The 27,876-nt window shown below is 45.0% G+C and overlaps 1 protein-coding gene across 6 annotated transcripts in view; it reads right to left on the reverse strand.

Moving 5' to 3' along the window:
* The window catches only part of Arhgap28 (Rho GTPase activating protein 28), a 161,492-nt gene that overhangs the window by 47,626 nt on the left and 85,990 nt on the right, over nucleotides 1–27,876 (reverse strand). For all 6 annotated transcript variants that reach the window (NM_172964.4, NM_001347410.1, XM_006524343.4 and 3 more), the window contains exons 2-3: nucleotides 10,951–11,174; nucleotides 5,718–5,935 (exon numbers count right to left, since the gene is read on the reverse strand). In NM_172964.4, coding sequence (NP_766552.3) covers nucleotides 5,718–5,935; nucleotides 10,951–11,174 — 442 coding nt within the window. The remainder of the gene's footprint in view (nucleotides 1–5,717; nucleotides 5,936–10,950; nucleotides 11,175–27,876) is intronic.

The following is a 27,876-nucleotide window of genomic DNA, read 5'->3' on the forward strand; positions in this document are numbered from 1 at the left end:
CGGCCAAATGACTGACTTTCACTAATGAGGTTCATGGGATTTTCAAGAATGCAAAACAAACAATAAACAATAAACAAACAAACAAGCAAACAAATCCCTGGAAATTAAAAGAAAAGAGTCAAGAGACACAGAGATCAGTCCAACCCCAAAGACCTTCCAACAGGTGCTCAGGAGGCCATGCGCCAGCGAAAAGGTTTATATTTGTTTAACTATTTGTTAGTGCTCAAAGTTTTCATTTAATGCAGACATGATAGATATTGCAAAAAATGTGGAGCTGGTACAATTTCAGATCCCAAGAATAAAAATAAAAATGCTTCGACTCCTATTCAATGAAGGAGCAGAGCTCACTGACGTAGCTGTGGCGCCTTCCCAGGGACGGCTCGTGACAGATGGCTGAAGATTGCAATTCTGAAAGAAGGTGAATTTAAGCTTGGAATATGATGTGGAAAACTTTAAGAAATTTAATAGGGTTTGAGTATGTAATTTCAAATTATTCAATGCATATCTTCACTAGTTAAGTACACTGACAAAAGCCATGTTTAAGATCAGTGCAGAACCCAGGGGAAAAATTCCTGAACAGAACAGCAATGGCTTGTGCTGTAAGATCGAGAATCGACAAATGGGACCTAATGAAACTCCAAAGTTTCTGCAAGGCAAAAGACACCGTCAATAAGACAAAAAGACCACCAACAGATTGGGAAAGGATCTTTACCTATCCTAAATCAGATAGGGGACTAATATCCAACATATATAAAGAACTCAAGAAGGTGGACTTCAGAAAATCAAATAACCCCATTAAAAAATGGGGCTCAGAACTGAACAAAGAATTCTCACCTGAGGAATACCGAATGGCAGAGAAGCACTTGAAAAAATGTTCAACATCCTTAATCATCAGGGAAATGCAAATCAAAACAACCCTGAGATTCCACCTCACACCAGTCAGAATGGCTAAGATCAAAAATTCAGGTGACAGCAGATGCTGGCGAGGATGTGGAGAAAGAGGAACACTCCTCCATTGTTGGTGGGAGTGCAGGCTTGTACAACCACTCTGGAAATCAGTCTGGCGGTTCCTCAGAAAACTGGACATAGTACTACCGGAGGATCCAGCAATACCTCTCCTGGGCATATATCCAGAAGATGCCCCAACAGGTAAGAAGGACACATGCTCCACTATGTTCATAGCAGCCTTATTTATAATAGCCAGAAGCTGGAAAGAACCTAGATGCCCCTCAACAGAGGAATGGATACAGAAAATGTGGTACATCTACACAATGGAGTACTACTCAGCTATTAAAAAGAATGAATTTATGAAATTCCTAGCCAAATGGATGGACCTGGAGGGCATCATCCTGAGTGAGGTAACACATTCACAAAGAAACTCACACAATATGTATTCACTGATAAGTGGATATTAGCCCCAAACCTAGGATACCCAAGATATAAGATATAATTTGCTAAACACATGAAACTCAAGGAGAATGAAGACTGAAGTGTGGACACTATGCCCCTCCTTAGATTTGGGAACAAAACACCCATGGAAGGAGTTACAGAGACGGAGTTTGGAGCTGAGATGAAAGGATGGACCATGTAGAGACTGCCATAGCCAGGGATCCACCCCATAATCAGCATCCAAACGCTGACACCATTGCATACACTAGCAAGATTTTATTGAAAGGACGCAGATGTAGCTGTCTCTTGTGAGACTATGCCGGGGCCCAGCAAACACAGAAGTGGATGCTCACAGTCAGCTAATGGATGGATCATAGGGCTCCCAATGGAGGAGCTAGAGAAAGTAGCCAAGGAGCTAAAGGGATCTGCAACCCTATAGGTGGAACAACATTATGAGCTAACCAGTACCCCGGAGCTCTTGACTCTAGCTGCATATATATCAAAAGATGGCCTAGTCGGCCATCACTGGAAAGAGAGGCCCATTGGACTTGCAAACTTTATATGCCCCAGTACAGGGGAATACCAGGGCCAAAAAGGGGGAGTGGGTGGGCAGGGGAGTGGGGGTGGGTGGATATGGGGGACTTTTGGTATAGCATTGGAAATGTAAATGAGTTAAATACCTAATAAAAAATGGAAAAAAAAAATCAGTGCAGAACCTTCTTATGGAACTGAGAGGTTCTGGAACAGTGAGCTGGCTCAGATGTAAAGGCGGCTGTGGCCAAGGCTGACAACTTGAGTTCACTCCCCAGGATCCACATGCTAGGAGAAAATCATGGATGTTGCCCTCTGACCTCTACAAGTACAGCACACCTTAGTACCCACATGCATACAAGTACACTCAAATACACATACAAACACATATGTGCACTTGGGCACACAGACATATAGACACATGCACACGCATGCACACACACACACATAGAAACACACACTCAAGGAAACACACATGTGTGTGCAAAAACACATATGCATGCATTCGGGCACACAGACAGCAGACATACATGTATGCACACGTGCATGCACTCAGATGGGAGGGATATATAATTAAAAAGAAGTGTACTAGAGAAGTGAAATGGAAATAATAGGTGAATATTCAATCGATGTTGGCAAATGACTCCAAAGAAAAAGAGAAAAGAAAAGAGGGAGAAAAGACCAAAGTGAGAAAGAAAAAAGAATGAATGGAAAGAGGGGACACAGAGTCAAAAAACGCAGAGGGAGGGAGGACGAAGGAGGGAGGAGGGAGAATGAAAGGAGGAGGAGGAAAGAGAGGCCAATCAAACCTGGACAGATGCTGAGCAAGGGGATGGGGGGAAACTGGTATTGATGTCATTCAATTAAAACAGGAAGTTGAAAGAGTCCCAGTGCATTCCTTACAAGGTTCCAAGTTTCTTTATTCACAGAAGATGCTTAAATCTTTTAGGGAAAGCATCAGACCATATATACCCGAAAGGTGGTCTTTCAAAGACCAGGTTTGTGTGACCTTCACCTGTCTGATAAGGAACAGCCTGGAGTTTTAAAGCAGCATATTCAATGCTGGGTGGGCTTCTTGGCTCCTCTTTTGTCTGCAGCCCCTTACCCCTTACCTCATCCCTCATTCCCCTTTCTCTCGGAAACTGGGATATACCTGAAGACATAAGGCAGAGAGAAGAAAGGGTTCTGAGGTCTCTTGTGTGTGGTGAACTAGGCACACTGACCTGCCTGGAAGAAACAGTCAATAGCAGGCTGCACCTGAGAGAAAGTAAACTTTCCGCACTGAAAGAGAGATGTCCCTTCAGAGAGGGTCAGAATCAAAGAAGGCGATGGCCACAAAGAGCTCTAGATCTATTTTGTATTGGTGTTAGCTCAGTAGTAAGGTAGTAATTACTTCCATGTCTGTGAGCACATTCTAACTGTAACAATTCAAAGAAGAAACAGTGATTTGGCCCGATGGTTTCAGCCCATCATGGAAGGCAAGGCACTGTGGAATAGTTCAGCTTTGGGTGGTAGAAACACACAGAGAGCCTGTCTGTCTCTTGGTGAACCAGGAAGGGGTAGGAATAATCTTCAAAGGTCTGGCCCTGTGACCTACTTCCACCAACCAGCCCCCTGCCTCCTAAAGGTCCCCAAGACTCCCAACGAATACTGCCAGGTGGAGAACAAGCAGCCAGACAGGAGCCCATGGGTGGCATTTTCCATACAGGATTCAGGATGTGCCCATAGATCCATTCTACGTCACAGTTTGCTCGAGTAGAGCCAAACCTCTGTCTGAAGTAGCTGGAAGTAGATTTGGTAAAGAACGCAGGTAGGCAGAAATGTAAAGACTACTGCAATATGATCCCAGAAACAACCGAAAAGCAACCCAGGGAATTGAACCTATCAGGGCAAATTTTTCATTGGCAGACATCCTTGCCAGGAAGTCTACAGCTAAAGTCCTTCAGGGGACAGAAGCCATCTTTACTCTACTGCTGGAGAAGAAAACAATCCTTCCATCCTGAAAGACACAGACTTCAACGAAGTTGAAAGTTCACATGTCATCGAACTCACAGTGCACAGCAAGGTATATCACCATAATAGATGACAGAAGATTCTAGAACTCTGCTGTTCAAAACATAAGCTACAAGTCATATGTGACTGTTTTGATTTATATCAATTGAAGTTAATAAAATTCAAATTCAGTTAAACTGCCTTTTGCAAATGTGTTGGAGGCTGTCACATTAGACAGAATAGAAATAGACCATCGCTATCATTCTAGAAAGTTCTGAAAGACAGTGTTATTCCAGGGTAATATTATCACAGCTGTATATGTTAACTCAGCATATGCAAGCTCCCTGGCAACTACTGTTTATGATAAATATATCTAAGAAAGAAGGTACAACCTGAAATGACTCTAATTGGAGACTTCATCCACGATTGCTACCCGTGATGGCCACCAGTGATACTATTTGAGACTGATTAAGAGGATTAGGAGGCATGGCCTTGTTGGAAGAAGAGTAGCCTTGTTGGAGGAGGTGTGTGGCTGGGGGTGGTCTTTGAGACTTCAAAGTCCACACCAGGTCCAGCATATATCTCCCCCTCCCCTACACACCCTCAACCTGCAGATCAGGATGTAGCCCTCAGCTTTTTCTCCTGGGTCACGCATGCCACCATATTCCCCACCATGATAATAATAGACTGCACCTCTGAGCCTGTAAACCAGCCCAGCTTAAATGCATTCCTTTATAAGAGTTGCCTTGGTCGTGGGTGGTGTCTCTTCACAGAAAGAGTAACCCTAAGACGCTCCCTACCATCCTTAGTGTCTTACGTTATGTCAAGACTGACACTTCAATGGAACACACAAGAACCCTAAGTCCGATGTATTAACTGAACTAAGTCTCCATGCTGTGGCACAGTACCAACTTTCTTTTATCCTGTGTATTTATCAGCCCAAAGTCTCATGAATCCTCTCTGCATAGCATCAGGTAAGGGAATCACACACATAGAACGCATCTAATAAATATCTGTTGGGATAGTGCACACAGAATGCATCTGATAAATATCTGCTGTACCAAGACACACTGCCATGCAACTTTGAAATGGTGCAATGAGAGAAGGAAGAGTACACTGGAAGAACTACTAGTCAAAGGGAGAGTACACTGGAAGAACCATTAGTCAAGGGAGAGTACCCTGGAAGAACCATTAGTCAAGCTGACAGAAATGGGAGAGTGGGGTTACTAGTGGCACCAGCAGGGGCACTGCAGCCACAGAACATCTATGGTCAAGGTGGAATGCCATCAGCCATTTCTCACAAGAACCACTACACTTCCCTAGTTTGTTTATAATTGTTCATTTGATTGGTTCTCATGTCTTCCAGTTTTGTTTTGTTTTGTTTTGTTTTGTTTTGTTTTTTATCATATTGGAATTTCTAGACCTAAAGGTTCTCTGTTCATTTCTCTACTACCATTTAAAACAACCCACGTCGCCTCACGTACAAGCTTTGGTATTTCTATAGAGCCTCTGTGCCTTGCACAGAATCTCCTAAGACTCCCAACCCTGAAGGTTCACTCCACTGTCAAAATTACTCTCTAACTTCAACAGAGAAGGGAGTAAACCAGGTCTGCAGGGAAAACAGCTGTAAAGACAACTGATCACTCGGGCCTCAGAGTGTAGGATGCTTCAGACCTGTTGGCTCTAGCTTCCTCCGAGAGTTAACATGGACCAGCCTTATCCGAGGTGTTTTCCCATCTCCGCTACACCCTCTCACCCCGAGACCACAGCAAACATCTTCTGAGAACAAAATATTTGTTACATACAGGAGATTCGCTGACTCCGAAGATGTCTCTGACATCCCTGACGGGTTGTTTATTCTTTTTCCTCAGAGTCTGAGTATATGTGTTGTATCTCTTTTTCACTGCAGCAGCTTGGGTCCGAGTCAATGTAGACAGGAGCGCTTTACCGTCTTCCTCTTCGTTGCCAGAGATCAGAGTTGACAATCCCACATCTTGTAGCCACTCCGCTTCAAGCTCTCCTTCTGGGAAACAGTGTGAACAAGGCAGGTTAGGGCCTTTTCTAGAGGAATGACAATACAGGTTGATACAGCTCTATATACTAGTCAGACATATCAATCAACTATATAAAGTTATCTTTCTGTTGTAGCTTTGAGACAAGGTCTTAAGCTCATGATCTTCCTGCCTCTACCTCCAAAGGCTGGGATGGTACCACTCCCCATGGCAGCCAGCTAAGATTGTCTTTCTTCTGCATGAATTATGAAAAGAATGAATGGAAAGTCTGTACTTTTTTTTTTTTTTTTTTTTTTTACATAAGCAAAGTCATAAAAGGCTGCCCAGGAGAGCAAGGATAATGTTGCAACTCTGGAAGGAAGTTTACCTCATCAGAGGACAAAGGACAAGGTGGGTGGGGACTACTAATTTCAAAGGAAGATGAAATTTGAATGTTTTGATTTAAAAGTATAACAGAAAAGGCATGGGTTGGTAGGACACAAACACTTTTTTTCCGGTCACTCCAACGCAGCTTCATGTCCAACCGTTAGTAGCTGACGGACGTTGGTAAATGTTGTTTCCAGTCCTCAGTTTCTCCTTAGCAAAGAGCACCATGCATTCCCACTGCCTTACACTGCTCCAGCACCCATAATGAATACGGGCTTAACTTTCTCCTATCAGCAGTGGGGCTCAGTCACCCTGACAGAATTTCAGCTTTCTATGTCTTCACTGGCTCTACCTTCTCTCCTGCTGACCATGTTGTGTGGGACGGCCATAGGCAACCTAATAGACTCTCCTCATGGACTGTACAGAGCTCCTGCTGCTGAGCCCACCTCTGGCATACACTCACCCCACCAAGTGGAAACTTGCTTTAAACTCACTAGTTTGAATCCTGAACTCCAGGTAAGGCCTTGTTCCACACACATATATAATCCTTCTGTCTAGATTCCTATCTACGGCTTGAGTATAAGTCCTGAATGGCTTTCCCTTCGATCTTAGAAAATAATGGACCTTTTTTTCTCTGGGGTCGACAGTTAATACATTGCTTCTGCTAATCCATGTGTCTGTGGTATTGCTGACCCCTTGCATCCACTGGCCAGTGAAATGGACATAAGTCGGCCCAGAGCACAATAGAAACAAGGATTCTTGTTATTTGCTGTAGGCACTTGGCCTTCACGCCACTCATCAAGATGAAGAAGTGCCCCGTGAAAGGCATACCAAACACCACCCACCTCCACATTCCCTGGAGCTCCATCAGGGCAGGGCCACAGGGTACAGCCACCATCCCGAGAGAGAATACAATGCCCAATTAGAAGACTACCCCACAATAGGGATAGCAAGAAAAATCACACGGAGCCACTGATTTTCTCAGAGACTTTTGATGAACTTGGCAAAGAACCGGGAATTAAAGAGTCAAGAGCTGGTCATCTTCCTGAAACTCTAAACATGTGGCAATCTGTCCATTTTTAAGAAAGCAATTCAAGCCCCAAGGTTCATCTGTGAACATTAATTACTAATGTCGACAGAATGGATGAGAGCTAAAGGAATTCAGGATAATACCCCCACACAGAAAGTCCATTGCACATGCAGCATTGGGAACCACGCTAAGCAGGCTTACCAGGAATGTGGGGTGCTTGGAGAGTAGACCCAACTGATGTGTAAACTCATCTCAGAGTCTCAGCCTACGAGTCCTGAACACTGCTTGCACTGTTGTATCATCCGTATATAACCAGACAGGGTGAATGCGCCCTCCGAGTCCCATTCCCTAATTTGGCAAATATCTATATTTACGACTGTGCTTTTATTTGCTTGCTCTGTAAACTGTCCCTTTAACAGAAACAGAAGGTGAGCTGCTGGGGTTAGCTTTGGTGAAGCGATGACACTTGGGCTATGGTGAACTCAAACCTGGAGGGCTTGGAAGGGCAAAGCTTAAGCCTTGGGCAAGACTATCAAGTCTCAGGATGAAGTTAGAAATACAAAGGAGGGGCTGGAGAGATGGCTCAGCGGTTAAGAGCACTGACTGCTCTTCCAAAGGTCCTGAGTTCAAATCCCAGCAACCACATGGTGGCTCACAACCATCCGTAATGAGATCTGATCCCCTCTTCTGGGATGTCTGAAGACAGCTACAGTATACTTACATATAACAATAAATATATCTTTAAAAAAAAAGAAATACAAATGAATACTAATGTTCTAAAAGCTGGATTGTGTTTTCTTTCCACTTATGTGAGGAATAATGAAAGAATGGCAGTTGGGGGTGGGGAACTACAAAGTTAACATAAACCCGGGGTAATGATGGTCTAAAACCTCAGACCTTTCGCTGGGGCAGAACATAGCTAGAATGTTTTCCTAGGTGAGAAGTATCCACAGTGGATGCGGATATAATTCACGTTGGCTGAACTATGAAGAATGCAGGCTCACATTCCTACTCCCAGCTGTCACATGTATCAATCCAGAACACCCCACTGATTTTGGCTCCACAGCCTACTCAGTGTCAACCTGTTAATCATGTTCTATTCAATGCATTAAAGCCTGCATGCTTTATATATGCTCAGCCCTGGGAGTGGCACTATTAGAAGGTGTGGCCTTGTTGGAATGGGTGTGGCCTTGTTAGGGTAGGTGTGTCACTGTGGGCGTGGGCTTTAAGACCCTCATCCTAGCTCCCTGGAAGCCAGTATGCTGCTAGCAGCCTTCAGGTGAAGATGTAGAACTCTCAGCTCCTCCTGCACCAGGCCTGCCCAGATGCTGCCATGTTTAGGCCTTGATGATAATGGACTGAAACTCTGGACCTGTAAGCCAGCCCCAATTAAATGCTGTCATTTATAAGAGGTGCCTTGTTCATTATGTCTGTTCACAGCAGTAAAACCTAACTAAGACAAAGCCGGAGTTCATAATCCTCAGGTCCCCCCTGGTCCTCTTTCAATATGCAAAGCCCACTGCCAACTAATGAGGCAACAGGTGAGTGCAGCCTTATTAGGTAGGAAACAGCATTTACAGGTAAGTTATGGGTTGACTGTGTTGATTAAAATGTATATCATAAAGATGCTCAATTCCAATTGACTTCTTATATACTTCAATAGAGATAAAAATTAGAAATGAATAAAGGACAGCTTCTAAAATACACACATAGAAAGGCTGAGTTGCTAGCTGAGGGGCAGAGCACCAGGACATCATGGACAAGTCCCTCGGCTCCATCCCAAGCGTGGCAAAGCAAAACCCAAAACAGACACCTAGCCAAACCAAATTACAGTGAGGCCATGCTGGCTCAGAGCGAGCCCTTTGGTTGCTACCACTGGCCCCTTTGAAAAAGAGAAAGACACAGACACCACCACCTGGAGCAGTCTGGAGCCAAGGCACACCAATGGCTGCCAGCTTCAACACAGCCCAGAGCAGCAGCAGCAGGAGCAGCAGGATTCTCCTGACAGCTCCAAAGAGCACCGCCCCTGCTGCTGGTTTTCAATGTCCACCTTCCAGAACTGAAGAATACATTGATATTGCTAACAACCACCCAAGGGGGGGGTACCTCATTAATGCACCCCGAAAAACAGATGACAACTGCCACAGGCTGAAAAGCAATGGATTCACTGACACACAATCTGAATCTCATAATCACTGAGCACAGCGACATGACCCTGTGACACACAGACATGGGAACTGTGGCTACCTTTGGCTTTAGACAGTGTCACTGGGAGGCATGAGACAGATGAGAGTGTCACAGAAAATCTTCCAGCTTAAATGAAATTCTCCCTCCCCTCCCCCCTCTCTGTCTGTCTGTCTGTCTGTCTCAGACACAGGGGCGAGGCCAAGAACTATACAGCCCAGGTTGGCTTCACACTAGTGGTCTTGTCCCTCAGCCTCCTGAGTGCTGGGGATTTAGATGTGTACCACCACGCCTGGAGACATGACATCTTGCTCCCATGTGGGCTTAGAGAAGGCCATGCCTTTGCCTTTGCCAAAGCCGCTGAGTTGTGTGCTTAAAATCCTGATAAATACCTGCAAAGTAATGCCTGTGAGCACAAATTCACTCTAGTTTAATAAGCCTGCACGTTGCAGCAGTTTCGGCTACAGCAGAAGGTATTTCCCACTTCCCTTGAGGTTGTACACATGAATACACCTACAGTGGGAGTGTGTAAGGACAGAATGCCAGCAAAGCCCGAGGCCTCGGGTTAGAAACTGGAGGGTCCTGGGTGGCTAGCAAGAAAGGCCAGGATATGGGATAGGAGATCCTATCCTTCAAATGTCTGTCTGAAAAAAAAGCAAAACAAAAACAAGGACAGGAGCAGCTCCGAGCACAGTGTTCACGGCTGGAAGTCCACTTTCTGGTCATGAAGTACGAGCGACAGCTAATTTTGTATGGTGTGGGATTCCAAACACAGAAACGATCGTGTCTCGGTGTTGCAAAAAAGACTAAAAAGAGAATGAAGGATCAGAAGGCTTCTTGCCTCAAGGTTAACTTCCGATGAGTGAAAACATTCCTGGACGCCTTATGTTATGCATCCTCATAAGTGAAGGCAAGGGCTGGGCTGGGCTTTAAGCCCATGACTTTGACCTCCACGGGCTAGGTATCATTATGCCCCCTTCTGTTTGTTTCTGTCTATCTGTTTGCTTTTGGCTTTGTCTCAAAAGGCCCTCAGTGTTTAACATGATTTTTATTTTGTGGTACGAAGCATTCTAATATAATAATACCAACAAATGTTTCAAAGTAATTTCCCCCTCTAAAATCGTTAAGGCAAATCTCCACCTCCCCCTCCTGCCTCCCCTCCCCCGTCCCGACCCCCCCCCCCCAACCTTCTTTCCCCTAAACATCAAATACACAGATGTTAATGTCAGGAGCGTCAGCAGGCCCAGTCTGTTTGAAGAAAAAGAATCCAACCCAAGAGAACACTACCCCCACGCAGGGAGACCTCAGGACTCGAGGCCTGCCCTCCCCTCAGCTCCGGTTGCTACCTCTATCTCTACTGATCACAGGCCACAGGTCAGGTAGCCTGACTTCAGTCCCAAAAGGATGAGGGAAACCCATAGGGCAGGTCCAGCCCCCACCCCTTACCATCCACTGGCTTGACTTCAGCAGCAGCAGCAGCAGCAGTGGGTGGCTGCTCCTGCGACGCCCCCACGCTGCTCTCTTTGATACTCTCAATTTCCCGCAGGAACTCCTCCATGGATGCGCTGCTGTCTACTGAGGCTTGAGAGTTGGAGCGACTAAAGGAGGGAGGATGCAGGGATTCATTGGAGAGCATCCTGTTGATTCGTCGGCAGCGAGGAATGGATTTTCTGAGGAAAGAGAAACATTTGAATGAAACTGGGTGCCTGTGTAAAGCCATGCACGCGCGCACACACACACACACACACACACACACACACACACACACACGCACGCACATGTACTCGCACGCGAACAGGCACAGACACACCTCAGTTCAAAGTCAACAAGGAACAGTTACTGCCACAGGGAGAGCACCATTCAGTGGGGATTCTGCGCCCCCCTCCCCCATATTTCATAATGAGTCTGTATGGTAACATGAACATTAATAAGATATTCAAATTAAAATTTAAAAATAATTTTCACACATAAGATGGTAAGTTAAATCTGTGAGAAATCCGTCCAGCTAAAGCTTGTTTCAGTGAAGTGCCTTCCTTACAAGATGGTCAGAGGAGGTAAACACTTAGCTGCTCACACCGGTCAGGTTAGATAGGAAGTACGAAGGACTGGTGAGTCTTACAGAGACGGGAGCCTCGTGTACAATGGAAACGCAGAGGGAAGCAGTACTACAGACCCTCAAAAAATGGTTTTTAAAAGATCTACTGCTAAATAATCCAGCAACCCCACTTCTGGAATATACCTCAAAAAAGAAAAGAAAAGAAAAAAGAAAAAGAAAAAGAAAACAAAACTAAAAATGGGTACTCAGAGAGGTCTCTGTCGACTCATGTTTATCACATGTGGTCATTAGTGGGCAAATAGCTATAATGTGTTAGTATGTAGAACAGTACTATACAGAGGTTGTGTACACAGAGATAGAAAGAGCAACTACCTGGCACGTGTGAGGTTCTGGGTTCAATGCCCAGCTGTGGGGAGTGCAACAGGAAGGGCATTTCCGGGCTGGAGAGATGGCTCAGTGGTTAAGAGCACTGACTGCTCTTCCAAAGGTCCTGAGTTCAAATCCCAGCAACCACATGGTGTCTCACACCATCCAAAATGAGATCTGATGCCCTCTTCTGAAGTGTCTGAAGTGTCTACAGTGTACTTACATATAATAAATAAAAATAAATCTTTAAAAAAAAAAGAAGAAACATGCTTCAGCATGGAAAGAACTTCAGGGCGTGGCGCTAAGTGAAGTGAGCAGTAGCAAAGGGACACAAAGGGAAACGCGTCCGTCCACTTTTGTGAGGACCGAGTGTAGTCAGATTCGGAGTGGCGGCTGGGAGGTGAGTAGTTAGGGGTTAATGAGACAGAGTTTCAGTTATGAAATGTGCAAAGCGATCCGTGATGGTGAAGCCTGCCTGGCAGGACTATATTAAATGACTCTGGACAATATTACTAGTGCTTAAGATGGTAAGCATTAATAGCTATACCTCATTTTTTTTTTAATTGAAAGGCAAGAAATTCATAATTTTATAAAATTAGCTGATGAGCTTAAGAAGTAGTAAACAAAAATAATATGTAACTGTAAATGGGGAACCTCTGTTAAGACAAGGAAGTGGGCAAAGAGCCAGAGCAGAGACCAGTGTAGGTTAAAAAAAAGGGGGGGGGGTGAAGCACACCAACACTTAGTGTGGGTCCAGTGTCTGAGCATTACAGTGTGGCTCCGCCCACTAAGTGTGGGTCCAATGTCTGAGTGGGGCAGTGTGGCTCCTCCCACTTAGTGTGGGTCCAATGTCTGAGCAGGGTGGTGTGGCCCCGCCCACTGCAGGACCAGAAAATCCGATCTCCTGGCATTTTCCAGGCTTGGTCATCTTTGAGAGAAGATTCTGTACATGTGTTACTGATCGTTTTCTGGGGCCTGACCAGAAACAGTTTAGCTCTGACATTAACTGGTAGCAGAAAAATTACTTTTGAAAACTTAAGAAGATGTTTTAGAAGAAAATAGGAAATACTCAACTCCAAAAGTATGTCGTGCAATAAAAAATAATTTTAGGCAGTCTTGTTTGATAATTTGGTGATAAATTATTCTGTGAATTCCTTACACTTGGGGAAGGCAGACACATTGGAGCAGCTGAGGCTCACACGTGATCAACAGTCTATCAGAGGATCAGTGCTCCCCTGAAGTCTTTAAGACTCACATATGGTCAACAAGCTAACAGGAAAGTCGGTGCTCCCGCTAAGGCTTCCAGACTCACATGTGGTTAACAGGCTATCAGAGAAGTAGTGCTCCCCACTAAGACTTTAATGGTTGTGTTTCCCTGTTTTAGCAAGACTTAATTCTGAACACCACTAACAAATTCACAGAATATTAGTAAATTAACACAGGGTTCTTGTAACGCTGAAAGTATCACCTGTACTCGCAGTCCACAAGTATCCTATTCAGAGAAAACCATATGGTTATCCAAAACAGTATAATTATGAATTCTGCAGTCTAACTCTGTTAGAAGATAAATATGTAGGCACAGGAGAATGGCCTGACAGAAAACCACAGCACAGCATGCATGGGTCCTGAGTCTAAAACCTAGGCACCAGACCCTGTGGGCATTATATAAAATGAAATGGAAGCTCTCTCTCCATCCCGACTACATTTCTGTATACAACAGCCCTTTAAAATTTTAAATTATTATATATTTCTTTATGTGTGTGGGTAGTTTTGCCTGCATGCATGGTGCCAGCAGAGTCCAGAAGAGGTACCTGGATCCTCTAGAACTGGGGTTACAGATGGTTGTGAGCCACCATGTGGAGGCTGGGGATTGAACTCAGGTCCTCTGCAAGAACAGCCAATGCTCTTAACCACTGCGCCATCTCTTCAGCTCTACATAAGTTTATATTTTCTTTACTTACTCAAAAAAAAAATAGAATAAACATTTTTTAACAAGATATGTTAATGGCTGCAGGTGGTAGAAAAATTCATCTTGGAATCTAAGCAGACGTGCAAATGTCCCCAAGAACTGAAAAATATTGACATCACATACTTGAGAAACAAGAAGGCCACCAAGGAAGATAAGCTTAGGGCTAAACAGAGTCAGCCCGGTTATAGTAGCATTCCCTAGCCATGAAAAGACACATCAGTGGAATCTCAAGGGGACCTTCAAGGGACATTGTTAGCAGCAGAGACAACAGGTGTGGGACGCTGCCCTTGAGCAGCTGACAAAGCCAGTCTCGCAAAGAATCCGTTCGCCACAGTGAGCAGCTATTATTTTTGGCAAAGAAGTCCGATGGCACTTTGAGGACAAACAGCGTTGGAACAGCCTTTTGCATTTGTGGGAAAGGGCTTCAAAGAGTTCATCTTCATCCTGGGTGGGAACAGCTCATCACGTGGGTGATGCTGGTCCCCATGCCTGTTCAGCAACGGTTGGATGAGCCTCAATGTGGGCCTCATACCTCGCCATATTAGGACAGAACCATGCTTAGGTTTCATCCGATGTCTGCATTTTTCTTTTAGACCAAAACAATGCCTGGAAAATCTTACACGAAATCCAGAACGTAACTGTGTCACACAGCAACTTCGGCAAGGAAGGCACTACTAGGCTTCAAGTGGGTCTTAAAGACATGCTATATATTCAAATCTATAGCTAGATATTCAAAATGAAATTAAAGCAGGAATGATTGTATTTCTCTGTGCTTTCCTCTGCTGTCTCTTTATTTGCAACTGTATCACCTGCTGACAGTGCCTACATCTGTATTACTTCCTACTAGCCATACGTAAGTGGTACCCACCCCTAAGCATTCACTACCTCATAGAGCCCCACTCTCCCCCAACCTTTATGTTGCTGGATGCTGCTTCTCTGCATTTCCTTCTCCCAATTATTATTGTTGCTTTAAGAGAGTGTTTGTCTTCAAGTTAGTCTTTCTGTTGATCCTGTCTTGTACTGGCAATTCTCTCATGCATGTTCATGCACAGTGGATTGGGCCAGCGCTGAGCATTTCCTCTATGTACATCAGGCCAGCATTGAGCATCTCCTCTATGTGCATCAGGCCAGCATTGAGCATCTCCTCTATGTGCATCAGGCCAGCATTGAGCATCTCCTCTATGTGCATCAGGCCAGCATTGAGCATCTCCTCTATGTACATCAGGCCAGCATTGAGCATCTCCTCTATGTGCATCAGGCCAGCATTGAGCATCTCCTCTATGTGCATCAGGCCAGCATTGAGCATCTCCTCTATGTGCATCAGGCCAGCATTGAGCATCTCCTCTATGTGCATAAGGCCAACATTGAGCATCTCTTCAGGGCTTTCTATCTGACTCCTTAGCATCCTATACTGGAGTTGTGCTCTAAGCAAATGAACTCACTCTGCTCTCCTGAATGTCTTTATTTCCATTTTTATATACCATTTGTTTGTTGGTTGGTTTATGTGTGTTGGTGGAGGGCTGTGCATACCATAGCATACATATAGAGAGTCAAAGAATGGCTCAAGGTACTAAAGAAGTAAGTATTTAACCAAAGTACTTAAACCTCATCTGAGGCAGGGGTTCTCCCTTCTCATTACAGGGACTCCAGGATTACAGATGCATACCACTGGACTAAGATTTACTCATTCATTCATTCATTCATTTTGTAGGACTATCTTCTTTTTCAATGGCACAACTATTAGGGTATTTCACACTATTCCAAATTTTCTTCATGGTGTTCTTTGCTTTACGTTCCCAGCTTTCTCTGTGTTTACCTAAGGAATTTTTAGTATCTAGTACATTTATTTTTCTTATTTCTTTCTCTCTGTCTAATCTGTTAGGTTCATTCAACGAGTGTTTGAATTCACATTGTATCTTTCATATCAAGGTATTCCATTACCTCCTTTTTTAAAAAGATTCTATTTCTTTGTGGACATGAGTCATAATTTCACTTTTTAATATTTGCCACCTCCATCTAATTTCATTAAAATATTGATCATTTTTTACCTTCAACAACTGTTATCTCTCAGGGCCGACCATCTGTGTGCTAGCATGCTGCTAACAGGGGTTGAAAACAGGCCGCTCCTATGGAGTCTTTCTCACAGGCTGTTAGGTGGAGGCTATTTAAAGCTCTCCAGGAGGCTGGAGTAAAGGAAGCTCCACCCTGCAGAAGGTAACCAAGGTAACCGCCTCTTCTCCCTGGGAGCTGGGTGAGGGAGGATTCCTTTGGACCCATCAAGGGTTGAGCTGAGTCCAGGCCAAGTTGACTTGTCTTAGTTTTAACTTTTTACTGCTTTTAAATACATGTAGGGGAAATTTGTAAGCCCTTCAGCCTGTCCTGCTCAAAGGGCTTTAGGACTCTCTCTCCCTTCCTCCCTCCCCTGACCCCGTGTGTGTCTCTCTGTGTGTGTCTGCTTTATAGTTTGGCCCCGGCCTTTTCTGTTACTGCGGTGTCAGCAAAATCGCCCATGGAGAGAACCATCAGAGAAAACTAGATCCACAGAGACTCTAATCTGTTGCAACAGGGCAGGCAGTACAGCTTCAGTGTCATCTCCCTACCACAGAAAAGTCCCTTGACTTAAGCAGAAGTGATTTTCCTTCTAGTAGGACACAAACTTGGGGTATACATGACCAAGGATGGCAGTGACCACTGGGTTCTGCTCACCTAGGGAGACTGCCTTGGAACTTGGCTCCCATCCATGCCTTTGAATCCACTGTTCTCTGGTGAAGTTTTTAAAGGCAGGGTTCTTACATTCCTCCCCACCCTGTTTCTCCTCGCCAGTCACCACGGTGATTACAGTCCATCCCTAATGAGTCTTCATCCCAAATGGAGAACACTGGAAACCCATCATGCTTTGAGACAGATTGTAATGGGGCTAAGGAGATGGATGGTTCTGTCAGGGGAAAAAAAAAAACCAAGTGCTTGCAAAGCAGACAGGAAGACCCAAGTACAATCAAGAGAAGCCACAGTCAGCTGAGGTGATCCACACTTGTAAGTCAAGTGTTGGGGAGGCAAGGGTAGACAGGTTCTGGTAGCTCACTAGTTAGGCAGCGTAACCCATTCGGTGAGGTCTAAAGCAGCAAGAGGATTCTGGTCTCAAACTAAGAAGAAAGATGGGACTGTTGATGGTATCTGAGGGTGTCCCCAGGCCACCACATGAAGCACACCTGTGCATTAAAGCACCTACACACATGTAGCTGTGCATACCGCTAACCGCAAATTCACTTGTAGAGTAAAATTTTACAAAAAAAATTTAAAGAACTTTTAAAAGTATTTCACTATATAATGCTTTGTGAGCCTCTGTGTTCTCTCATGTTGTAGCAGATTTTCCCATAGGACGGTTAGCTCTCACGCACGTCATGGATGTTGTTGTCAGGCTCACAGAGCTGTCCGTCCCAGTATTACGCATGCTCTCACATGATGAGGGCGTTCGTAGGAGGCAGGTGTGACACAGCTGTTCCTGCTGTAGTAATGATGAATAAGAATTCCTCTCTAGCTTTAAGGCCAGTGAGCTCTCTCCTTGGATTCAGCCTTGCGTCACTCCTCCCTGAACCTGACACCAGGCACACTACCATTTCCTTAGCTTTGCTGGAAAGCCACCCTCTCTTCCTGGGGGACAAAGGCTCTCTATGTTCTTTTTCAACTGGAACACTGTCCTGGGGAGGCATGCCAGTGTTACCTGCACAGTGTCGGTGAACTGTAGAGACCGAGAAATACTTAAAGAGTGAATGAATACTGACCAAGGAGCAGGGGATCAGCTCAAAAGCCTTTGAATTCTTATCCAAATGTTCCCCGAGAGCAAACTTTCTTAATTCCCGAAGCCCCTTGAGATAACCGAGTTATCAGCATGTTACAATACACATTCTTGTGTCAAAGAATGAATACCATATAGTGACTTAGAGGAGGGCTTGGAAGCCAGCTAGCCCAGCTTGGAATGCAGGCCCTGTGGCCTCTGAGCTCCGCAACCTGGACTGAACTTTGACCCACTGCACCCCTCCTTTCCTAATATGGGAAACAGGAACTTAGCCATACAGTCTCCATGGGGTTGCTGTAAGGATTAAGTTCCGGTAAAGATTAGGTGACATAGTGAACCCCCATGGTGGTAATTACCATAATGTCCTAATGTCCTAGCAGGCATGGAGCTAGATTGGATGGCAGGCTCTCGCACATGCTGAAATACCAGCGCTCTGACTAAAGCCACAATCACCAAAACAGCATTTGTCAGAGCTGCACAGTAATCTGGGTCCATTCCCCAATTTCCCTACACAACACCTGACCCTCTGACCCAAGTCATATAAGAGTAGGCCTCTCCTGGGTTTAATGGAAATGTGCTGTTATTCTGACACGGGGGCTACCCTCTGTCTCTTCCGCCTTCTTCCTTCTTGGGAATGTGAACAAGAAGCCCAGAGCTTTAGCAGCCATCTCAGCACTGAGCGACAGAGCTTAGAGACTTTAGTGATTGCCACTGACATGCAACAGCAGATGCTGCTGATCTGTGGACTTCCAGAAATGTGACAGGGAGGGGAACCCCACTTATTTTTAAAAACCTACTTTATTTTTGCTATTGTTATTTGTGGCCAAAATTTTTTCCAACTGCTGTAATTGGAAAGAATACTTGAATAAGCCATTTGGGATAGGCTGAGACTCACTCCCGGCTAAAGGGAGTACCCAAACAATAATAGCTTGGCTTCTACACCAAGAAGGTTCTAGGAGTGTTTCCAGATGGCAAGGGTACCGAGCTGTAGGTCTTACCTTGGTCTGAGCTTAGACAGCTGGTCTTACCTTAGTCTGAGCTTGGCCAACACAGCCCTGAGTCTCAGCTCATCCCTAAGTGGACAGGAAATACCTGCTTCCCATTACCCCAGACCAAGCAATGCCTCAATTTTCAGGAGACAGTTCCAGAAGCACACATCTCCCCTTCCCCTTCCTAAGGAAAGGGAGATCTCAGAGCAGCCATGGTCTGTTGAAGGGTCTTTGGATGACAGAGAAGCAGCACAATATGGATTTCTGAAGAAGTTTCCTGGGACACCATTCCCAGCAGGGCTGTTATAGGAAAACACTGGTGTCTAGGACAGACCCTGGGCACAGCCTCAAAGACACGTCACCTGCCCTCTGGCCTTCCTTGGGAGGCCATGTAGATAGATCATACATGTATCTATACATTTATGCAAATAGCCCCCAACTTCTGCTGGTTTCATTTAATGATATTTTGATTTTACTATGGTACAAACACAGGACACAGTCAGTTGGCTAGGCATGGTGGTATATGCCTGAAGTCCCAGAGGTTGGAAAACAGAGGCTTCATCGTCAGCTTTGTAGGATCACATGAGATCATGTCTCAAAATAGCAACATCCCCCCCCCCAAAAAAAACTATAACAACAAAACACAGTGGGGTACAGTCAATAGAAACAGTGCTTTAGAATTGGTCTTTGCCTAATCTAATCCTCGTGCAAGTCTGGACCAGTGCTGCGACCATAAGGAAAAGAAGCAATATTCTGCAATATAGACAAATACAGGGGCAGAAAAGTCAGGTATATTCAATACACTTTCAGCTTAACACCACTTGCAATCTGCAGTGGGTTTGCCCAAACTTCTTGGTAAGCTGAATGGCATACGTCCAAATACAGAATAGACTACACAACATACAATGTACAAATACGTTCCTCGGCTCTCAGTGGAGTACATTTCTCTTCAATAAGCATCCTTGAAGAGCCCAGCTTACCTCAAACAGGGTCAGGATTCTCATTTTAGCCCACAGTTGGGCAACGTCATCAAAAGAAACGGGATTTGTAAGAAAAAAATATTGATTTTCTCGTGTGATACGTGGAAAGTCAAAAACAGTCCCATCACGTGAGTCTATACGCCCACCCCTCTGAGAGAAAGCACAAAGGCTCTCCTTAGCACAGAGTGTCTGCCAACTACAATGTGTTTCTTAAAACACTCTTATTGTGGCTAAAAGTGTGTGTGAGGGGGCAGGGATTGGCTGCCACTAACTACAAAGAAGCCGAGGGAATACGGAGTAAATAGTAAACTCCGCCGGTACTGCGCGTGGTACAAACAACAAATTACTTCTGCTTTAATTTCTCTGAACTTCAATAATTAGATGTGCTTTGAGATTTTAGACAGCTTTGAATACAAGAAGGGAGGAAAGGAGAAAGTTGACACTAAAAAGAAGAAAGACAAAAGAAAGAAGGAAGGAAGGATGGAAGGGAGGGAGTGAGGGAGGCAGGCAGGCAGGTGGGCGGGCAGGCGGCCATTTCTATGAGCTACCCATCAAAGCAAAGGACATTGTCACAGAGGGCAAATGGTTCCCCTCCCTGTTCAGTTAATTCATCTAAACCAGGAACAGGAATGAGATTCAGGCAAAGTAAACCATCAAGTGGGAACCTTTGATTTCTGCCTGTGTTCACACTAATATGCAATTTCTAAGCTCGATTTGTACGTCAATTTGGGTGAAGCTCAGTCCACCTCACAGGTAACTCTAACCACATTATCCCCTAAGATAAACTAAAGCTATGTGTAGAAAATCATTTCGGGGACGTAGTTCATTGGCTCCAAGGCTACGTGTTTTATCCAATTAAGATAGTTGGGAAAGAATCTAAAAATCAGAATATAGGCACACACACACACACACACACACACACACGCACACAAAGGAATTCTCTCAGCCTTTAATTTATTCCCCCGCTTTCAGTAGTATCTGAGTCTTGGTCATCTATGGTGGTTTTTTGCTTTTGGAATTACACTGCACTTTGTAATCTAGACTACTTTTTAAAGGGTGGCCTTTTATTGCAAAGGTTTATTTCTTATAATTTTTAAAGGTGTGTGTGTGTGTGTGTGTGTGTGTGTGTGTGTGTGTGTGTGTAAAACATCTAGCACATGTGTGCAGAGTAAAAGCCAAAAGACTGTACTGATCCTGTAGAGATGGTAGTGGTTGAGAGTAGCCTCACTTGGGTGCTCAAAACTAAGCTTGGTCCGTCTAAACAGGTTGTTATCAGCCTTTGGGTCATGATCCCTTTGGGGATTAAATGACCCTTTCTTAGGGGCTGCATATCAGATATTTACATGATGATTCATAACAGTAGCAAAATGACAGCTATGAAATGCCAATGAGATAATTTTATGGTGGGGGGGGGGGTCATACAACATGAGGAGTTGTATTACAGGGTTCCGGCATTAGGAAGGCCGAGAACCACTGCTCTAGACTGTCAGTATGCACTGTTGACTGCTAAACCATCTTTCCGTTTGTACTTCAAATATAAGTTACATAGTTTCTGTATGGGTCTGAAGCACACCGTGGCGTACATTTTTATTGTGTGGTATTGTGGGGCCCGGTGCAGCTAGCCCTGATGACGTTTGAAGTCGTTCTGGCAGCAGTCAAGGATTCGCCTCAATTTCCAAGCTCTCTGTCTGTCTCTGTGGTGTTGTGATGTATCCAATGACATGCGGTCACTTTCAATAAAGGTGTAGTCTGTATTTACAACCATTATCGCCACCATCGATGTTCAGTGAGTTGTGAAAAAGATGTACCCTTGTTTTTCTCTTTCTGTGTGTCTGTTACCCGCCCCCACCTTTGTTCAGCTCCGGAAACCCCATGGCTGACAGGACCTCATCACAAGCGAGCTCACCAGGGCCTTTGCCTGCCTTTCACATGGACGTTCTTGTACAGAGGTGGTAACTAAACTCTCTGGTCCATCTAGACAGACTTTCCCTGCGTGGGGATGAATGGTCTTCTCCTCCCGGAAACGCACACCAGCTCAGTTTCAAACTAGAGTTTCAAACTATAAGAGCACGTTTAACCCGAGCACCAGTGAGGGGGGCTTCGGGATGGGAACAGACCAGCCCTTCCTGACCAACCGTCCTCCATAGCATACTTTTTCCATACACGGACTCACTCCATGATGGCTTTATTTCTGGATTATTCCCTGTGGTAATAGCCATCTGTGTTCCATTTATTTTCTTTGGCTAACTGAGACATGGCTGACCCCCAACACATGCCCGGCCTGAAGCTGGAGCACTCCCCAATCAGGGTTTCTGAGGAAACCGTGATCCTAGAACTCAAGAGAGAAAAGGAAACCGCAGAGTTTTCACAGAAGCCCGCACTTTTTACAGATAAGAAAAAAAGAAGCCGTCGGAGGGTTAGAAGCAAGTTCAAGGCTGCAGAGCTCTGTTTTCACACAGTGGTCTGCTAATGGCAAGTTCTGCTGTCTCCCGGACGGCCTGTCTTCCTGAGCCGCCTGTGATTTACAATCATCCGTCATTTTACAAAAGAATTAACAGTTCCACATCTTGCACATCAGAGATGACCCCATTTCTTACCTTAACATGTTTCTGGGGGAAAAAAGCGCCTTACAAGATAAAGTAACACTTTTACCATAAGTGAAGATAGTTATTTCCTTCATCGAAATACTTAATCAAGGAGAAACCAGGAACTGTATACTAAAAAACCGTGGTGTTTAACTGAGCAGTGCTCCACGTAGGCTCAGGGGTTGGAACCCCTGCTCCCCAGATGGTGGCGCTGTGTGATAAGGTTGTGGAAGATGGGGTCCTGCGTGAGAAGGAGTCCCCCGCAGGCAGGCTTTGAGTTTGATAGCCTCTCCCAGCTTCCAGTTCTCTCTTTCTACCTCTGTTCAGATGAACTGAGTTGACCCCGGACTCTACACCCGTGCCTTCACACTGTGCAACGCATGGAACTGCTCTGGAGTTGTGAGCCAAAAATCGAGCCTTCCTCACCCAAGCTGCGTTCATGAGAGCGCAGGATCACAGCAACAGAACAGTCACCAACACGGGGTCACCAACGAAAAGTACAATTTTTAAATACAGGTTTTTAAATAATGAAATTGTTTTTAAATGAAGAAGATTTTTTTCCATTTTTTATTAGGTATTTAGCTCATTTACATTTCCAATGCTATACCAAAAGTCCCCCATACCCACCCACCCCCACTCCCCTACCCACCTACTCCCCCTTTTTGGCCCTGGCGTTCCCCTGTACTGGGGCATATAAAAAGAAGATTTTTATTAAAGGAAAACAAGCTTTTGGCTCTGACGTTATGAAAGAAATCTAACACTGTGTCAAAGTAGCAGCCCTCATACCCCAGACATGTAAGATGTACATGAAACATAGATAACACAAGACACGTGAAAACCAAGTCTGTATATCTGCCATAAAGGAACCAATTTGTGCTATTCCCTGCAAAGACTGAAGATGTGAACTCTACTGTTAACGACAGCTGTGCACTCGAGGGCGTTTGGAATCTGTCCCCCTTCCACCATCTCCAAAATATCAGCGAGCACTGATGACCCTCACACGTTTCTACAGCAAACCAAGTGAGTCTTTCACATTAGGCTCCTCCTAATAACCCTTGGGGCTAGGCGACGAGAGCCGCAGGCCAGCACACCCTGCACCTGTGGCCTATGTGGACTTGATAAATCAAGGTACTACGAGTTCCCTCAGAAGGCAGTGGCGTAAGTAATTTCATGCTAGCTGACACCAAGCACACTGAGGGGGCACTTGTCACCAGGATCCCCGATCTTGTCACATGCCGGGACAGTTAGTCTCAGTGGCTCAGTCTCTAACTCCTGACAGCAGACAGGAAACCATAAATCCCAAATCGGTAGGTCATACCCCGGAGGACGGAGCTATTTCTTTCCTGCCATCTCCACTGAAACCTTTCTCTTTCAGAGAGAGGTAGCCCATCCCAGGAGGCTTCCTTCCTTTACGGCTCCCTGTCCACTCATTCTCCCAAGCGTCACTGGCACTCTTTGCTTCCGACGAGCATTCTTGACTAGGACCAATGATGTCCGAATGGACTCTGCATGACCAATCCATTGGGCTTCACACGCGTTTTAAGAGATTAATGATGGAAGGAGTTAGATTTCACATTTCACTGCATCTATTTTCAATTATATTAAAAAATGGCTGCCATTTAATAGCTTGACTTTGATGAATGATGTAGAAATATCATAGGGTTTGCCATTTCTGCTTTCATTTTCCTAACACTCTCTTTTTTTTTTCCATTTTTTATTAGGTATTTAGCTCATTTACATTTCCAATGCTATACCAAAAGTCCCCCATACCCACCCACCCCCACTCCCCTACCCACCCACTCCCCCTTTTTGGCCCTGGCGTTCCCCTGTACTGGGGCATACAAAGTTTGCGTGTCCAATGGGCCTCTCTTTCCAGTGATGGCCGATTAGGCCATCTTTTGATTCATATGCAGCTAGAGTCAAGAGCTCCGGGGTACTGGTTAGTTCATAATGTTGTTCCACCTATAGGGTTGCAGATCCCTTTAGCTCCTTGGGTTCTTTCTCTAGCTCCTCCATTGGGAGCCCTGTGATCCATCCATTAGCTGACTGTGAGCATCCACTTCTGTGTTTGCTAGGCCCCGGCATAGTCTCACAAGAGATAGCTACATCTGGGTCCTTTCAATAAAATCTTGCTAGGGTATGCAATGGTGTCAGCGTTTGGATGCTGATTATGGGGTGGATCCCTGGATATGGCAGTCTCTACATGGTCCATCCTTTCATCTCAGCTCCAAACTTTGTCTCTGTAACTCCTTCCATGGGTGTTTTGTTCCCAATTCTAAGGAGGGGCATAGTGTCCACACTTCAGTCTTCATTCTTCTTGAGTTTCATGTGTTTAGCAAATCCTAACACTCTCTTTAAAGAAAAAAAATGCCCATGTTTTGCTTATCAGAATATCTACCGGGATGGTAATAGGAAGGCCTACCAGGACCCTTGCTTGCTCACACAGCATCTTTGCTCTCTGTGTGTGTGTGTGTGTGTGTGTGTGTGTGTGTGTGTGTGTGTGTTTGTGTGTGTGTGTGTGTGTGTGTGTGTGTGTGTGTGTTTGTGTGTGTGTGTGTGTGTGTTTGTGTGTGTGTGTGTGTGTGTGTGTGTGTGTGTGTGTGCAGGTGCCTATGGAGACCAGCAGAGGGCGCTGAATTCCAGGAGTCATTAAAGATGACTCTTTTCTGGGACTATAAGGTGTACCTACAGGAATAAGGACAGATCTCAGAGCCCTTCCCTCTCAGCCAACCAGCAACCTACACAATGGTGGTATCCACAGACTTTGAACTCTACTGAACAACTCACAGAAGCCTGAGTAGCAGCATATGCCTATAATTAAAGCCTTCAGGAGGCTAGAACAAAGACAGTGTGCTCAAGTGCAGGCTAGACTCCACAGTGAGAGTGCATTGTGATAATACATTCACAACTGATCATTTTCATCCATCTTCATTACAGAATAACAGCAAAGACGCATGTGTCTAGAAAAACTTGTTAACATCACATGCTTTGGGAGTAGGGAAACCAGTCTATCCCTCATGTTCAGTAAATGAACTGATACTGATTCATTGATTCAAAATTCATAATCTCTGGAAAAGTTGTGAATATTAGTTATGTCTATTTGAATGACCCTTTGAGAAATTAGCTCTTTCATTATTTCTTTTAAAAACTGTATTATCCTTGATGCTTCAGAGATGGGTTAGTGTGCTGTTCTTGCAGAGGTCGTAGCAGCCCATAAGCAACAGGAGTCTAGTTACCCTCTGCTGGCCTCTACCTGTATCTGTGCACACACCAATGAAAATAAACCTTGCAGTTTTTAATAACCCTATATAGAAAAAAAATGTAACTTTCGAAGGAACATAAAATGTAATAGAAAGGAGCAGATGTGCAGTGTTAAGAACTCTGAACAAGAGGTAAATTTGCAGACTCACACACAACCTTGTAGCCCTGGATCACAGGAAGCCACAAGTTGTGTTGTGTTGTATTTGCAAACCTATTTGTGCATATTCCATGGAGATACAGCACATGGTAGAAACCAAGCAAACCCTAGGAAGTGTCCGCAGAACGAAGAGTTTGGAAGGGAAGGATGGCTGGGTCCATTTCCCCCAGCTGAGGACATCTGTGACAATCAGCAGTGACCACCCTGGCTCAGTGACAGCTCCTACCCTTCCCTTCAGTCTTTTTCTTCTCCCACCTCCCAAACTAGTTATTAACAATGTTCAGGCCAAGGACATTTCGAATGACTTATTCAGTTAGCCAGTGAACATGTGTCACAGTAACAGATCACAGCTTCCAAGTCACCTGGCAGAAGCTGGACCTGGGTGAAGCAGCCAGAAGAGGACCTGGTTGAAGCAGCCAGAAGAATTCGGAATCTAGGGGGCATCTGTAGACACCGGGGACACTTTGACAGTGTAACTGGACCAAAGCCTGTTATGCTATATTTGACCCAGCTGCCTTAAAACTTTACTGAGCAGTTCATAGTATGTCTCTTGCTAAAAACTTCCTATGGGGAGGGGGGTGGCGCTTTCAGACATTGGCCTTTGAGCCCTACTCGCTGGGATTTCACTGCAGAAGATTTGGAGAGAACTTGTAGTTTTACAAACACTCACCCTATCCTCTACCTTTCCCAGTCTACTGGACACACTGCTTATCACTCAGGACATTCTTCACCACCGAGAGAAATTCTAGGGTCTCCGATCTGTGAGTCACACCCAGTGAACAGATTCGTCTCCTCCCACAACAGATTGGTTCGTTCTGTCTGGGCTGGACAGGCATCTTCTGTCTGTTTTAGGGAACCCCCTTACTTAGTAATCCACTGCTGCCTCGCACCTCTACCTCTGCCACAAGGCTCTCTGGGATGTTGGTGACTCTAGCAGTCACCTCCATGATAGTACTTCCCACAAGTAGGACAACAGCTCAGTAGCTCCTGACCCATCGCAGTCAGCAACTACTTTGCAGTTTTAGGGTGAGAGGTTGTGTCAGTCCTCTGGATGTCACAAAGAGGCTCCAAGACAATGGTACACTGTTCTTCTGATGCCACACCCTGGAAAGAGGCCTGGCTGCCTTTGTTAGCAAGATCTTTCCTGCGCTTGGGATCCTCCCTCCCACTCCTTTCTGACTTAATTTAAGATTAAATTAGGGTGGGTTGTACCAAAGGAAAGAATGCCTCCCATCCATCTGCATTCCTCTGAATGTGAGTGAATGGTGAAGAACTTTGTTTTTAATTTCAGATTTCTTTACTCTGTGTATGAGTGTCTCCCCATATACATCTAAGTGTATATGTAGATTACATACATGCCTGGTGCACGTGGAAGTGAGAAGAGGGAGTCGGACCCCCTGGGACTGTAGTTAGTGATGGTTGAGAACGGTCATCAGGATGGTGGGAACGAAACCAGGGTCCTCTGCAAGAACCAATGCTCTTAACCACTGAGCCATCTCTGCAGCTGCATGCATGGTAATTTGAAACCATCTCTTGGACATTTCATGAATTTGATGGTATTTCATGAAGGCTACAAATCAATGAAAATAAATAATCACCCTTATGTGGAGGTCTTAAGACGCAAAGATGCAGGGTGAGACAGTATGTCTACTTCACTCCAACTCTCCCAGCAAGCAGCACACACTCCGGCTTAATAATAGCAGAAAAGAGGAAAACCCGAGTTTCTGCCAGGTCTCTCTGAGGTGACTTGTGAATGAGGGTGAACTCAGACCAGATAGGAAGAGATGAAACGCTTCAGGAGAAATCACTGACTACAATGCGATGTCGATACTTGTTAAGGAATATTTCTTGGGTGCTCATGACTGCTTTTGAACACTAAGTACTCATTTCAGGATCTCAGACCCTGCTTGTGGTGCACATCTGTGTGCAAAGGGGTCCAGGTGCTCCTGACCTGTCCTCTTAAAGGTCAAAGGGAACCAGAGTAAATCCTGCTGACGGTCACGTAGGCAGATGTGTAAACTCAGCCCCAGGGCTCCTGTCTCTACTCTCAGCAAGGACACAGAATCCAAGATAACCCTCTCAGGCGCATAGTGGAAAGGGCTTGAAAAGGGTCAAAGGAAGGAATCAGTCATTGTATAACCTGCCATCAGGTAATATAGAGCAATAATGGCATAGGGCAAGAAAACCCATAGAGTGAGCATGGCAGAGGGGTG

Source organism: Mus musculus, chromosome 17 (assembly GCF_000001635.26).
Source record: "Mus musculus strain C57BL/6J chromosome 17, GRCm38.p6 C57BL/6J".
Lineage (NCBI taxonomy): Eukaryota > Metazoa > Chordata > Mammalia > Rodentia > Muridae > Mus > Mus musculus.